This window comes from Nomascus leucogenys, chromosome 21 (genome assembly GCF_006542625.1).
Source record: "Nomascus leucogenys isolate Asia chromosome 21, Asia_NLE_v1, whole genome shotgun sequence".
Lineage (NCBI taxonomy): Eukaryota > Metazoa > Chordata > Mammalia > Primates > Hylobatidae > Nomascus > Nomascus leucogenys.
The window spans coordinates 82,545,426-82,560,135 of NC_044401.1; the positions used below are offsets into that span (position 1 = coordinate 82,545,426).

General features: G+C 61.2%; 1 protein-coding gene across 10 annotated transcripts; it reads left to right on the forward strand.

Moving 5' to 3' along the window:
• Window positions 1-389: 389 nt before the first annotated feature.
• On the forward strand, window positions 390-13,874 carry RNH1 (ribonuclease/angiogenin inhibitor 1). Of its 10 annotated transcripts, XM_030802126.1 has the most exons (11): window positions 3,222-3,599; window positions 3,806-3,966; window positions 5,806-5,993; window positions 7,897-8,067; window positions 8,550-8,720; window positions 9,322-9,492; window positions 9,573-9,743; window positions 9,882-10,052; window positions 10,368-10,538; window positions 13,336-13,506; window positions 13,611-13,874. In XM_030802126.1, the coding sequence occupies exons 1-11, from the start codon at window positions 3,473-3,475 to the stop codon at window positions 13,696-13,698; spliced, it is 1,761 nt and encodes a 586-aa protein (XP_030657986.1). In that variant the 5' UTR covers window positions 3,222-3,472; the 3' UTR covers window positions 13,699-13,874. The 10 variants fall into 10 exon arrangements, with proteins under 10 accessions (XP_030657985.1, XP_030657988.1, XP_030657993.1 ...); XM_030802125.1 differs by lacking the exons at window positions 3,222-3,599; window positions 3,806-3,966 and adding an exon at window positions 390-613; XM_030802128.1 differs by lacking the exons at window positions 3,222-3,599; window positions 3,806-3,966 and adding an exon at window positions 452-613 and having other exon boundaries at window positions 5,874-5,993.
• Window positions 13,875-14,710: the final 836 nt, after the last annotated feature.

The window sequence follows — 14,710 nt, forward strand, 5'->3', positions numbered from 1 at the left end:
GCCCCAGGGGGGTTTCTCCCGGGTCCCTCCTGTCCCGAGGCGGCCGCTTTCTTCGGGGGCCGCGCCCCGCACCCCAGCAAGGCCCGACCCGCGCCTGCGATTCCGCCCCCAAGGCGCTACTGCTCCGGGCCCCAGCCTCCTCCCCCGAGGATTCTGAGGAATTGCTGAGACGTGCCAGCCAGTGCGATGCCCACAACACGCGCTCACGCCCGCAAGAGCCCGCCCCCGGCACCAAGCCCCGCCTACTAGGGAGACCCCGCCCCCAAGCGAGAACCCCCCCCCCCCCCGCCCTCATCGAGCCACGCCCCACCAGGCCCCGCCCATGCGCCAAGACTGTGCTTGGCCGAGCCCCGCCCCCGAACCGAGCGACGCCCACCAGGCCCCGCTTCGGCCCCGAAACTGCGCACGCCAGGCCCCGCCCCTGCGCCGAGCCCCGCCCAGTAGTCCCCGCCCACGCATCTGGCCACGCCCACCAGCCGACTCGAACACACCCGCGCCGCTGACTGGCGGGTGGAGGTGTCGACACGTTCAACTCGTTCTGCTGGCTCGAGAAGGAAGTCGCCCGTCTCACTCTGGGTCTCCAGGCCCGCGACCGTCCGCCAGTCGTTCCGAGGTCAGTAGCTCCATCGGTGCGTCAGCCTGTAGCCAGGCCTCGCCCACACCGGCCTTGGTCGGGCTTCCTGCAGACGCGCGCCTGGCGCTACTGAGGCCGCTGCTGCGCGGGCGAGTGGCGCGCTCCCGTGGGTGGGCGGGGTCGGGCGGGGCAGGGGTCCGGGGCTGGCGAGGCGGGGCCGAGGTTGCCTTGGGCAGCTTCGCCGCCCGGCGGACGTGGCGCGCCTTGAGGACGTCATCGCGCCGCAAGCTCCCCTTTGGGGCGTGCCGGAAGTCCGTGCGCTGGGGGGCGGGGCTGCGCCTGCGTGGTTCTTTCTCGCGTGGCCGTCAAGACCTCTAGTGCCTTAGATTCCAGCGAGCTACGCAAGCAGTCCTGGCCCAGCCGAGCTTCCTTGCCCAAATCCCGCAACCCTTGACCTTATTCCCCCAAAGAACCGACCTCCCGGGAAGGACCGCCCTGGCAGAGAAGACTCGAACGGCTCCTACCGCCGGGCGTTGGGGGAAAGGTGGGCGGTCTCGGTCGTGCGAGGTCGGGGAGGGAGGGTCCTCCGCCCTCCATTGCGGAGTCTGGCTCCGGGACCACCGGGGGACCGGACGCCGGGCAGCGAAGCTGCCGCCTGGGGCTGCGGGGAGGAGAGCAACATAACTGGAACGGCACTTAGGGGCCGGCGTCAGGGTTGTCACCGGGGTTGGCGGAAATGACGAAGGGGCCCCAGGCACGTCGTGTTACTGGGCGAGGTTCCAGCCAAGGTGCCCACGCGCCTTGGGGGAAACCAGAGGACTGCACCGTTTCCCGAGGACAGTTTGGCAGTGTTTCAGGAGGGCCTTAGAACCAGGCAGGCCCCCTTCTAGGATGGTGGAAAGCCTAAAGATCTGAAAACGGTCTCAAGTGTCGTCTTAGCGATTGGCTGACTAAACCGAATGCAAGCCGGAGACTGCGCACGATGTTGACGTTAAGAGTTACACTGAGCCTGCCGGGCGCGGTGGCTCACGCTTGTAATCCCAGCACTTTGGGAGGCCGAGGCGGGCGAATCACGAGGTCAAGAGATCGAGACCACGGTGAAACCCCGTCTCTACTAAAAATACAAAAAAGCCGGGCGTGGTGGCGGGCGCCTGTAGTTCCAGCTACTCGGAGAGGCTGAGGCAGAATGGCGTGAACCCGGGAGGCGGAGTGCCACTGCACTCCAGCCTGGGTGACAGAGCGAGACTCCGTCCCCCCCTCCCAAAAAAAAAAGAGTTACACTGAGCCGGGCAGTCCGAGGCGGGCGGATCACCTGAGGTCAGGAGTTCGAGAACAGCCTGGCCAACGTGGTGAAACCCCGTCTCTACTAAAAGTACAAAATTAGCCGGGCGTGGTGGCAGGCGCCTATAATCCCAGCTACTTGGGAGGTTGAGGTAGGAGAATCGCTCGAACTCAGGAGGCGGAGGTTGCAGTGAGCCGAGATCGTGCCACTGCACTCCAGCCGGGTGACAAGAGCGAAACTGTCTCAAAAAAAAAAAAAAGTTACACTGGGCTGGGTGCGCTGGTGCAGCCTGTAATCCCAGCACTTTGGGAGGCCGAGGCGGGCGGATCTCTCGAGCCCAGGAGTTTGCGACAAGCCTGGCCAACATAGTGAGACCCCCGTCTCTACAAAAAATAGAAAAAATTAGCCAGCTGCGGTAGTGAACGCCTGTAGTCCCAGCTACTTGGGACGCTGAGGCAGGAGGATCACTTGAGCCCTGGAGGAGGAGGCGGCAGTGAGCTATTTCTCACCCCTGCTATAACGAATTTGTCACAGGCTGTTTTATAAGCCTGGAGCTCAGAAGCCCAAAGTGAGTTTTAGGAGGTTAAAATCAAGGTGTTGGCAAGGGTAGTTCCTTCTGGAGGTTCCCAAGGAGAATCTGCTGCTTTTCCTCTTCCAACTTCTAGAGGCCATCTTCCATCTTCAAAACCTGCTGTTTCTGCATAAGAACTCTCATGATTATATGCCGGCTGCCCAGACACCCCAGGATAGCCTTCATATCTCAATATTCTTAATATTTGCAAAGTCCCTTTTGCCACGTAAGGTAACACCACAGGTTTGGAGATTAGGAGGTGGACATCTTTCAGGGCCATTCTTATTTTAAAAAATGTACTGTCGATAAGAATAGTTAAAATGTAAAATATTTGAAGGGATTTATTCTGAACTGAATATGAGTGACTGCGGCCAGTGACACAGCTCTCGGGATCCTGGGAACGTGCCCAAGGTGGTTGGGGCAGCTTGGCTTTACACGTTTTAGAGAGACATGAGGCATTAATGAAATACATTTAAGATATACGTTGGTTTGGTCCAGAAAGTCGGGACCAAACAAACAAAAAAAAGATTTTTGAACATGCTTCCCGAGCTCAGGCATTAAGAACTCGTGACTGATAGAAACGGAGGGTGTGTCCAAAGTTTTCAGGCCCGCCCAGCGGCGTTCCAAAACCTCTCCTCACAGCTTCGTCCCTTTTGCCTCAGCCACAACAAATCATTATCAACCTGTTCCACCCTCTCCAGTCTGGTAGCAAAAAGGGGTGTCTCAGGTTTGCTTTATTTTATTGTTTGGGCAATTCCTGGAATCCGGCCTGCTTGTGGGAGGAGGCAGGGGCCGTTCCCTCGAGGGTGGTGGGGGCTGCCAGAGCTGGAGGGATGATCTGGGGGAAGGCGGGTGCAGGCGCCGGTTCCCGAAGATTAAGTGGAAAGGCTGGTTGGGGCCAGACAGTGGGAAACGGGATGCAGACGTCAGGCTTCACCCCCGACCCAGGGGGGACTGGGGAGGCTGGGGTAGTAACTGGGACGAGGCCTGGGGGCTGAGCCGGGCACGGCCCGCTCGGCCGAGGGCCCAGAGGGTCGAGTGGGCGATGACTAGCAGGCGCAGCCCCCAGGGCGGACTCCCAGCCAGCCCCGGCCTGGAGGCTCCGCCCGCCTCCGCCTGGGCGGAAGGAGCGCGGAGCGGCTCTGGCCTTGCGTGTGCGGCAGCGGCGTCGGGTGAGCGTACCGGGCCGAGCGGGCGCGGGTGGGGCAGACGCAGGGGAGACCCCCTCCGTGTTTTTCTGAGGTTCTCTCCCAGCCATTTAGTATGCGGCAGGGTGTCCAGAACTAGCGGGTTCAAGGCACTCGATGCGGGCGCTTGCGCGGGTCCCAGGGACCGGGAACCTTTGCGCGTCGCCTGAGCGTGGCCCGTGTCTCCCTAGAGGGTGGCCCCGCACCCCCCGGAGGTCGCCGTGTCCACGCCCCCGTCACCTCGGAACCGAAGGACCTGAATTGGCCTCCAGACGGCCCCTCCCATGTGGCTCCCCAGGGTGGGGCCCAGGCCTTGGGCACTGCGGAGACCTCCCGCCGTAAGGTTGAGAAGGTCTGGTCTCCGGATAAGGGACCGTTAGGGCTGCTGTTCAGATCCCTGCCTCGACCAAAGCAGGCTGCCGGCTGGTGGTAGTGGGTTCCTGAATGTGCTTTTAGCCCTGGCTGTGTAGGGAGCCGGGGACGACTCTAGTCACAGAGAAGGGCGTTTACACCCGCATTTTCATAGGGTCCTCAGTGGGATCCGTGACCCACAGAGGTTCAGAAGGGCCTTCTTGGGATACAGCAGGGTCTGGCCAAGCCTGAGGGGTAGGGACAGGGCCACTTCCACAGCACTAGTTCCAGATGGTCACAGGAGCACTGGCCACCCTGAGCCTCCACCAAGCTTTCCCAGGAGGAGGACACCCTGGGGCCACCTTTCATCTGGCTGCAGAGGACACACGAGTGTCAGGCTGGATTTGGGGAGCGTGTGCATCCTGGGCGGCCGCCTGAGGCTCTCCTTCCACCCCCCACCCGCCCACAGTGCCTCCTGATGACTAGATTCCCGAGTCAGAGTTTGGGTGACCACACCCTGGTCGGTTTTGCTCACGTGCTTCGGGTCGGGTGGATTCAGTTCCTCCATGTGGGGCTGTGGGATGTCACCACCTTTGCCACTGTCCTTACAGGCCGGGTGCCCAGGCTTGTGGACCCGAGCCCAGCCTTGCCTCTTTCCTCCCGGTTGGTACCAGGGGCCTCTTCTCTCCACTCATCCAGAGTGGACCAGCTGCCTCTGAACCAGCCCCGGGGAGAGGAGTGCCAGGCACACAGACTCAGGAAGCTGGGGGTGTCAGGGCACCAGGAGCCTCTCGAACGGTCCTGTTGGCCGTCTTTCTGAAGGGCAGCTGGGGTTGCGTCATTTCCCGGAGTGGATCCTGCCAGCTTTCTGGGGCTTCTGGATGGGAGCCCACTCCCCACTCTGCCCACCCCTCTCCCCAGCGTGGCATCAGGGCTGCTGCTTCCAGGGAGCCCTCCTGGCCATCCGAGCCTCCTCTCCAGGTTCCTCCCTGCTGTAGTCCCCAGGCCAGTGCTTGGCAGGTGCTCAGGGAATGTATCCACCTACCAGGGTTTGGGGTGGCCGTCTCTGCCTGACCACTTCCCTTCCCCAGGCCCCTGGCAGGTACCTGAGCTGTGCCCTCAGGGCCTCAGGAACCTCCTTCCATATTCAGGGCCTGTGCCTGGGGAGGTTTCAGGGTGTGGCAGCCGCGTCAGTCCCAGGCTGACCCACCCAGCTTGCCTGGCAGCCCAGCCTCTGGGCTGGTGTGCCGTGGGGCAGGGGATGTGCCGTGGCCTGGTGCAGAGTCCCCAACCCCAGAAGGGGGCCATGGAAGCTGACACCCCAAGTGGCTGCCCCACCTGCTCTGTCTTGCTCCGGACACTGTGGCCAGGTCCAGGATCCTGGCATCCTGGGAGGTCTCTGGCTTTGTGGGCAGCCTGCCTGGCCCGCCTAGTCCGCCTGTCCTGAGAGTGAGACACAGGTCAAGCGCACAGACCCCCTTGCTCCCCTGCTGGGGCCTCCAGGCTCACAGACCACCCCACCCCACCCTGTCCTTGCCCAGGCAAATGAGAGGCAGGGGCTTCCTGGGCTGCTGCTGTCCTGCCCTCTATGGGGCAGGAGGAGGTGCCCACAGAGGCTGGGTGGTGACAGCCAGGAGGTGGGTTGGCATCTGCATTCCCAAGCTCTGCTGCCCATGGTGGCCTTTCTGGGGGTGGGTGCTGGTCCCTGCCCCACCCCTGATGTCTGCTCCAGAAACAGGTGGGGAGGGTGCTGAAGAGGAAGTGTTTGCCCAGAGAGAGGCTGCGGCTCCTCCTGAAACATCAGCCCTGTGGGTCCTGTTTGGAGTTTTCCTGTTTGCAGAATCTCCGGCCTGTGAAACCGTGGGGGGATTCGGCCAAGGCGTTCTCTTCCCTCTGCCTCCCACCCAGGCCACTCTTCACCTCCACCATGAGCCTGGACATCCGGAGCCTGGACATCCAATGTGAGGAGCTGAGCGACGCTAGATGGGCCGAGCTCCTCCCGCTGCTCCAGCAGTGCCAAGTGGTCAGGTATGCTTGCCCTCGGGGTGGCGTTGGGGTGCTGGAAGGGGCAGGCTTGCGGGTGGTGGCTCCCTCTGAAGGGTGCACTGCTCTGGAACGCCTTGTTTGTGGACGTGAAGTATGAATTCCGTGCAGCTTCCACGTGCATGAGATGTGATTCTTGTGTTTCTTTTCAACCATTTAGGAATGGCTCATGCAGCATGGGCTGAGGTGGGCGGGCTAAGGTGGGCGGGCACTGGCCAATGGGTCTCTGGCTCCGGTGTCTCAGCTCCTCTCCCTCCCTTGGAGACACGAGGGCTGGACACAGCTTGGGCCCCCTCCGTGAGCCTCCCTGGGGCGCTGCTTGTCCCTGCCAAGCTGGGGACTGGGAGTCCTTGGCCCTCGAGGTCCTCACAAACCCAGCAGCTTCACAAGCAGGACACGAGTGCCTGGGTGGGCTGCATCTTTTCTCTTTTTACCTGGTGATTTCAAGTAGTGTCAGGTTTGCGGAGGAGTTATGGGGACCGTACGGGGCTCCCTGGTGAGCTGGTCCTGTGTACCTGTGGATGTCAGCTCTGGCCCAGCACCTCCAAGCAGAGTCTGCTTTTCCGCCCTGCCCTTTTCCTCTTCCTCACTGGTCCAGGATCGCGTGGCCCTCAGCCCTCTGTCTCCTTAGCCCTCTCCCGTCTGTGACTGTCCCCTCGTCTCTCTGAGTTCTTGGTGGTCTGAGGGTCTGGCTCCTGCAGGACACCCTCTGTTGGGGCTTGTTTGATGGTTTCTCGTGGTTGAAGTCCTAGTTTTGGTAAGAATGCAGGGAGATGCTGTGGGGCCTGCCAGGAACGTCCTGTCACAGGCGCCATCTGCCACCCTCTTCACTGTGACGCCACTGACTTTCCTCCTGTGACTGATCAATGCCTTCGAGAGATACTTTAAATTCTTTTTGTTTTTAGAGACGGGGCCTCGCTCTGTCGCCCAGGCTGGAGTGGCTCCCTCATGGCTCACACAGCCTCAACCTCCTGGGCTCAAGCGATCCTTCTGCCTCAGCCCCCCGAGTAGCTGGGATTACCGGCACCTGTCACCATGCCTGGCCACTTTTTGTACTTTCAGTGGAGACGGGTTTCACCATGTTGGCCAGACTGGTCTCGAACTCCTGACCTCAGGTGACGCCCACCTCGGCCTCCCAAAGTGCTGGGATTAGAGGTGTGAGCCACTGCGCCCGGCGTGAGTTTTGTAATTTCTTTCTTTCCTCCACATTTATCAGTTGTCATTCTTCTGGCACAGTAGAAGCTGGCGTCACTGTTTATTTGCTCCTGTGTCTGAACAACCTGCTGCGTCCTGTTCCAGGCCGTTCCCGTAGCTGTTACCTCAGACAGGTTTGATTTTTTCCCTTAGGACAGACCAGGAGCTTTTGTGCTCAGTGCCCCATGGTTGGAGGTGAAGAGCACGTTCGTGCCCCAGGCACGTGTCTGCACACGTGTGAGCATCTCTGGAGTGTGGTGGCGCAGTCTCGGCTCACTGCAAGCTCCGCCTCCCGGGTTCACGCCATTCTCCTGCCTCAGCCTCTCCGAGTAGCTGGGACTACAGGCGCCCACCACCACGCCCGGCTAATTTTTTTGTATTTTTAGTGGAGACGGGGTTTCACCGTGTTAGCCAAGGATGGTCTCGATCTCCTGACCTCGTGATCCGCCCGCCTCAGCCTCCCAAAGTGCTGGGATTACAAGCGTGAGCTACCGCGCCCGGCCATGTGCGAGCATCTTAAAACTTTCACGGAATAGTTCCTTCTCTTTTTTGTTTCACTTCTGAAACGTCCTGTGTGACTTGCCTTGCTGTCTTCTGGGCCCACTGATGGGTTGTAACCTGCACGTGGGGTAGTGGTGGAGCCTGAGGCCAGTGCTGTCTGCGTGGCCCACGTGACCCTGGGGTCTGGTCGCAGGCTGGACGACTGTGGCCTCACAGAAGCACGGTGCAAGGACATCAGCTCTGCTCTCCGAGTCAACCCCACACTGGCAGAGCTGAACCTGCGCAGCAACGAGCTGGGTGATGCCGGCGTGCACTGCGTGCTGCAGGGCCTGCAGAGCCCCTCCCGCAAGATCCAGAAGCTGAGGTGAGCGGGGCCTGGCACTGCCTCTGGCCCGGTGTGGCCTGTTTTGGTAGCCCAGCAGCAGGGGACAGAGCCGCCAGGGGCTCGTGGGCAGCTGCGGGTGGGCAGGCAGTGGCAGCAGGCATTTCCAGCATCAGCCAGAGGCACACAGGCCTGGTGGTCTCACAGCGGGGACACAGGGCCCCTCCTGCCTTGTGCCAGCCGCCGCACCCAAGGTCTGGCCCTGCCCGCCATCCCTAGCCTTCCAGCATCACTGCAGGACCCCACTGGAGGGTGTGTCTGCCGACAAGGTTTCCGTGGGCCGAGCCACACGTGTGCCCTCCTTCACTCGGCCTGGAGACCCCAGATCCCAGAGCCCCGTCCAGGGAAGGAGCAGGTATAGACCTGCGGCTTGCAGAGTGCTGCTCCGGGCTCTGGGCTCTGGCAGGCGAAGGGCGTGCCAGCTTGGCTCAGGGGAGCTGTGCTGACAGCCGGGTATGCTCCAGCCTCCAGAACTGCTGCCTGACGGAGGCCGGCTGCGGGGTCCTGTCCAGCACACTACGCTCCCTGCCCACCCTGCAGGAGCTGCACCTCAGCGACAACCCCTTGGGGGACGCGGGCCTGCAGCTGCTCTGCGAGGGACTCCTGGACCCCCAGTGCCGCCTGGAAAAGCTGCAGTGAGTGTGTGCCCTGCCCCGGGGCCCATGCTCTGCTGCCTGTCCCCCAGCCAGCCCCCTACGTAGAACGTCGCCTGCCCGGAGCCGTGAGGAGGGGACTCAGGTCACAGGGTCCCTGTGGTGCTCTCCTCCCCCGTGATGCTGGGGCTGGGGGGATCTGCCATCGCCCTCCCTCCTGCTCCAGTTGCTGTTTGCAAGGCACAGCTGCCCCAGGACCTGACAGTGGGAACAGATGCCTGGCCGTGAGTCAGGCTCCACTCACCACCTCAGTGTGTGTAGGGGACCCGGCCACTGTGAGTTGACCACAGCCTGGCACGTGCAGGTGACTCTGCCCTCCAGAGGCTGGTTTCTTTCTCCTGGATCTGGTCGGGCCGCAAAGTCTGAGGTTGGGGAGGGGGTGAGGAGTTTCCAGAAGGAATGCCGGTGCCCACAGAGGCCCGGGCCTCTGGATGAGTCTGTGGGGGTCCCTCAGCACTGCCACCTGATGCCCAGGCAGAAGGCTGAGGGGGGGATCAGATACCAGCACCCCCCTGCGCTCCCTGGCATCACACCCTTGGCTGGTGCACATTCCTGTGTGGTGCTAAGCTCGGCCATCCCCCAGGCTGGAGTACTGCAACCTCTCGGCTGCCAGCTGCGAGCCCCTGGCCTCCGTGCTCAGGGCCAAGCCAGACTTCAAGGAGCTCACGGTTAGCAACAACGACATCAATGAGGCCGGCATCCGCGTGCTGTGCCAGGGCCTGAAGGACTCCCCCTGCCAGCTGGAGGCGCTCAAGTAGGCACTGGGCCTTGGGGGGGTGCGGGGTGTGGGCTGGGTGGGTCTTGTGCTGCCTCACGCGTGACCTGCGTCCCCAGGCTGGAGAGCTGCGGTGTCACCTCAGACAACTGCCGGGACCTGTGCAGCGTCGTGGCCTCCAAGGCCTCACTGCGGGAGCTGGCCCTGGGCAGCAACAAGCTAGGTGATGGGGGCATCGAGGAGCTGGGCCCAGGGCTGCTGCACCCCAGCTCCAGGCTCAGGACCCTGTGGTGAGTCACCTCCCCAAGGCCTCCTTCCCGGAGGGTCAGGGGTGACGGGCCGTCCTCAGAGCCCTCCCCCGCCCCCTGGGCTCACCTCAGGCCATGAGACGGTGCTGAGGAAAGTCTGTGGTGGCCCCTGTCCTGCAGGATCTGGGAGTGTGGCATCACTGCCAAGGGCTGCGGGGATCTGTGCCGTGTCCTCAGGGCCAAGGAGAGCCTGAAGGAGCTCAGCCTGGCCGGCAACGAGCTGGGGGACGAGGGTGCCCGACTGCTGTGTGAGACCCTGCTGGAGCCCGGCTGCCGGCTGGAGTCACTGTGGTTAGTGTGGCTGTTGGGGCAGGGTCCTGTCGCCCCAGAGTGGGCCAGGGTGACCGAGGAGACCAGGGGAGGAGTGAGCAACTCCAGGGAAGGTGCTGGGCTCAGCTCAGATGTTCAGAATGCATAGGCCAGGGAGCAGCCTGTGGTTTGATGGGAACAGTGCTTGGGGCTGAGGACCAGGTGTAGGTGCCCACATGCTGGGAGGCTCTCAGATGTTTTTGCTCAGGTCCATGTGAGGCCTTCAGGGTAAGGGCCAGTTGCAGCTGTGGGCCAGTCTGGGCCCCTGCCAGGCCTCAGTCCTGTCTGTGTCCACAGGGTGAAGTCCTGCAGCTTCACAGCCGCCTGCTGCTCCCACTTCAGCTCGGTGCTGGCCCAGAATAAGTTTCTCCTGGAGCTACAGATAAGCAACAACAGGCTGGGGGATGCGGGCGTGCGGGAGCTCTGCCAGGGCCTGGGCCAGCCTGGCTCTGTGCTGCGGGTGCTCTGGTGAGTGTGCGAGGGACATGAGTATTCACATTTGGGAGATCATATGCACGCGTGAGCACGAGTGTCTGTGTATGAGCACGAGTGTCCGTATGTGAGCGCACATGGGTGAGAGTGAACACTAGTGTCCCGTGTGGGAGCAAGTGAGAGCACGAGTGTCTCGTGTGAGCACGTGAGAGCGTGAGTGTCCATGTGTGAGCACATGGGTGAGAGTGAGCACGAGTGTCCGTGTGTGAGCACATGGGCGAGATTGAGCACGAGTGTCCGTGTGTGAGCACATGGGCGAGAGTGAGCACGAGTGTCTGTGTGTGAGCACATGGGCGAGAGTGAGCACTAGTGTCCTGTGTGTGAGCAAGTGAGAGTGAGCACGAGTGTCCGTGTGTGAGCACATGGGTGAGAGCATGAGTGTCCGTGTGTGTGAGCACGTAAGAGTGAGCACGAGTGTCCGTGTGTGTGAGCACATGGGTGAGAGCATGAGTGTCCGTGTGTGTGAGCACGTAAGAGTGAGCATGAGTGTCCGTGTGTGAGCACATGGGCGAGAGCACGAGTGTCCCGTGTGTGAGCACGTGAGTGAGCACGAGTGTCCGTGTGTGAGCAAATGAGAGTGAACACGAGTGTCCGTGTGTGAGCACATGGGCGAGAGTGAGCACGAGTGTCCATGTGAGCACATGAGAGTGAGCACGTGTCCGTATGAGCACGACTGAATACGAGTGTCCGTGAGTGTGAGCACATGGGCGAGAGAGAGCACGAGTGTCCCGTGTGTGAGCACATGTGAAAGCACGAGTGTCCGTGTGAGTGTGAGTACATGGGCGAGAGTGAGCGTGCATGTTCATGTGCTGGGAAAGGTGGGGAGGCGGCAGCACTCTGGCTTAGTTCTCATTTAAGTTTGAAAGTCAGAGGTCATGTTTCATGAAGCCTGAGAGCTTCACCCGGCTCCAGCCTACCTGGCCACCCTGTGATCCACCCTCCTGGAAGCCCCGCCCTCCTTCCTCCCACGCGGGAACCCCGCCTGGGTCAGGATGTCTTTCCAGATTTCCTTACTTTGTTAAAGCACGTTCTCTTAACAGCTTCCTAAGAGTTCTGCAGAAGGCAATTTTTGGAGGCCTTGTGCCCCTGTTCTGCCCTTGGATCATTTAGGTGGGTACAGCATGCACCATCATGCCCGGCTAATTTTTTTTTTTTGAGACAGCGTCTTGTTCTGTCACCCAGGCTGGAGTGCAGTGGCGCGATCTTGGCTCACTGCAAGCTCCGCCTCCCGGGTTCATGCCATTCTCCTGTCTCAACTTTCCGAGTAGCTGGGACTACAGGCGCCCGTCACCTCGCCCGGCTAACGTTTTGTACTTTTAGTAGAGACAGGGTTTCACCGTGTTAGCCAGGATGGTCTCTATCTCCTGACCTCGTGATCTGCCCGCCTCGGCCTCCTAAAGTGCTGGGATTACAGGCGTGAGATACCATGCCTGGCCTAATTTTTGTATTTTTAGTAGAGATGGAGGTTCACCATGTTGGGCAGGCTGGTCTCGAACTCCTGATCTCAAGTGATGAGCCTGCCTCAGCCTCCGAAAATGCTGGCATTACAGGCGTGAGCCACTGTGATCTTGTGTGCGCTATCGGCTTTTTCTCGTTGGCAGCTTTTCAAGATCTTTGTCCACTGTGTGTGGAGTTCCATGTGCTTGGCCTTGATGTGGGTCTTGGTTCTTTGACTGTGCTGGATACTGGTTCTACTAAGAAAATATGCCTTTGCTGATTTTTCTTCTCTCTCTTTTCTTACCTTTCTTTTTTGGTGTGCCCAAGAGCCTGTCCTGATGTCTTGTGGAGTGGCCCTCTAATTGTGTTCTCCAAATTTTTCTGTTCAGTGTTTTGTTTTATTTTTGGGAGATGTTCTCATTTACCAGCCAGTCTACTGAATTTCCACCCTCAGTGTTTTGTCTTTTGTTTGCTGTTTCTCGTGTGCCTCTCACCAGGGGCTTTCCGTGGGTGGCTGGTCATCCTGGGCTGGGTACCAGGTGCAGAGTGAGGCCCGGGAGCCCTGGACAGTGAGCCCCGCGGGCCGAGTCGTGCTGGACAGTGAGCCCCGCGGGCCGAGTCATGGCTGCGTTTCCCGAGGGCTTCCTCCTGATGGGGGATTTTCAGTTCCCTGCCAAGGGACACCATCCTGGCTCCCAGGACCTTGTGCGTGTTCCAGGTGTGGAGAGGAAACTTGGGTCCTGGTCACTGCAGATTTGTTCCCCCTGAGCCACCGCACAGGGTGGGGGTCCTGCAGCTTCCCTGGCCCCCACCTTGGAGAGGTCCAGCGCAACTCCTTGGCCCTGCTGTCCGGCCTGTGGCGGCTCCACCCCAGGAAGTGGGTGTTGGGTCTTCTCCACCCTCTTTTGTCTGGCCTGTGCTTCTCTCTCTCTCTGGAGCCTAAAGTCTGTTCCTGTCTTGGTGCCCACCATACCCTCGTTTCCCCACAGCTGCCCCTTGGCCTCTGGCTGGCTTCTCCTCTGAAGCCCACGCAGCCAGGCGGTGTCGAGGTAGCAAGGGGGTGGGTGTGGCTCTCTGGGTGGACGGCATCTCCCTCCTGCCCTTTCTCCTCCCTGCAGAAGGTCTTAGGCCAGTCAGGCTGCCGTGCCTTCCTTGTCTGTGGTGGGGAACCTGCCCAGGACCACAGGGGGACGGTGAGCCTTGGGGACGGCCCCACCTGAGGGTCCCGAGTTGCCGAGCATAGGTGTCCGTCGCGCCCCTCAGGCCCAGGCTGCTCTGCTGGTCAGCGAGGTGCCAGGCACGCCCTGCACCCTGACCCCTGCCCTGCTCCACCCAGGCTGGCCGACTGCGATGTGAGTGACAGCAGCTGCAGCAGCCTCGCCACAACCCTGTTGGCCAACCACAGCCTGCGCGAGCTGGACCTCAGCAACAACTGCCTGGGGGACGCGGGCGTCCTGCAGCTGGTGGAGAGCGTCCGGCAGCCGGGCTGCCTCCTGGAGCAGCTGGTGTATGTGCACGCGCTGGATGGGTGGTGCAGCCAGGGCTGCCCAGGGAGGAAGGCGGGGGTGGGGGAGGGCACGGGCCCATGCCTCCTTTCTGGCCTGTGTGCAGCCTGTACGACATTTACTGGTCTGAGGAGATGGAGGACCGGCTGCAGGCCCTGGAGAAGGACAAGCCATCCCTGAGGGTCATCTCCTGAGGCGCTTCCTGCCGCTGCTCTCCCTGGACGACCGGTCTCGAGGCACCCCTGGGGCCCACCAGCCCCTGCCGTGCTCTCACCCTGCATATCCTAGGTTTGAAGAGAAACGCTCAGATCCGCTTATTTTTGCCAGTATATTTTGGACACTTTATAATCATTAAAGCACTTTCTTGGCATCGGGCTCTTGTCCTTCCTGGGGTCCCTGCGAGGTGCTGGCATTGGGGATGACACCACCCCACTTGGCTTCTCCCCCTGCCTAAGGGACCCGCACCAGGGAAGCAGCCCAAAGCCCTGGCTGTGCTCAGCTGGGTCCTCTGAGCCGCACCCACCCACACTGGGGAGCACAGGGCAGGCCCCGCCTGGGGTGGAGGGATGCCGCTTGGCTCTGTTTGCCTGTGCAGGGCGACGCCTGCTTGGAGCTGCCTGCAGGCCCAGCCGCTCCCACAGCTTCCACCCCAGAGCCTCAGGAGCTCCCAGCACTGCCCTAACTGCCCCAGCCCAGCCCAGCACGGCCCAGCCCGGCCTGGGTTCCTGCACCGAGCCCAGTGCGTGCCCCAGCTCTGTCTGCAGCTATGTGTGGGACGATGGGGTCCACCCTCAGGGGCAGCCCATCTTGCCCATGGGTGGACAGCTGACCAAGGTGGGCCAGCCCGGGGTGCCCTGCCCTGCCAAGCCAAGAGGGGGACGCTCATCAGCTTTCAAAGGTCTGATGCTGAGTCAGCAACAAGTTCATTGCAAAGAAGCTCCCTGGCAACCCCCCTTTTTTGGACAGGGTCTCTCTTGCCCAGGCTGGAATGCAGCGGCGCAATCTCGGCTCACTGCAGCCTCAACCTCCGGGACTCAAACCATCCTCCCACCTCAGCCTCCCAGGTAGCTGGGACTACAGGCATGCACCACCACACCTGGCTAACTTTTGTACTTTTTGTAGAGACAGGGTCTTGCCCAGGCTGGTGTTTGGTCTTGGCCTCCCAAAGTGCGGGTATTACAGGTGCTGTAATCCCAGCACTTTGGG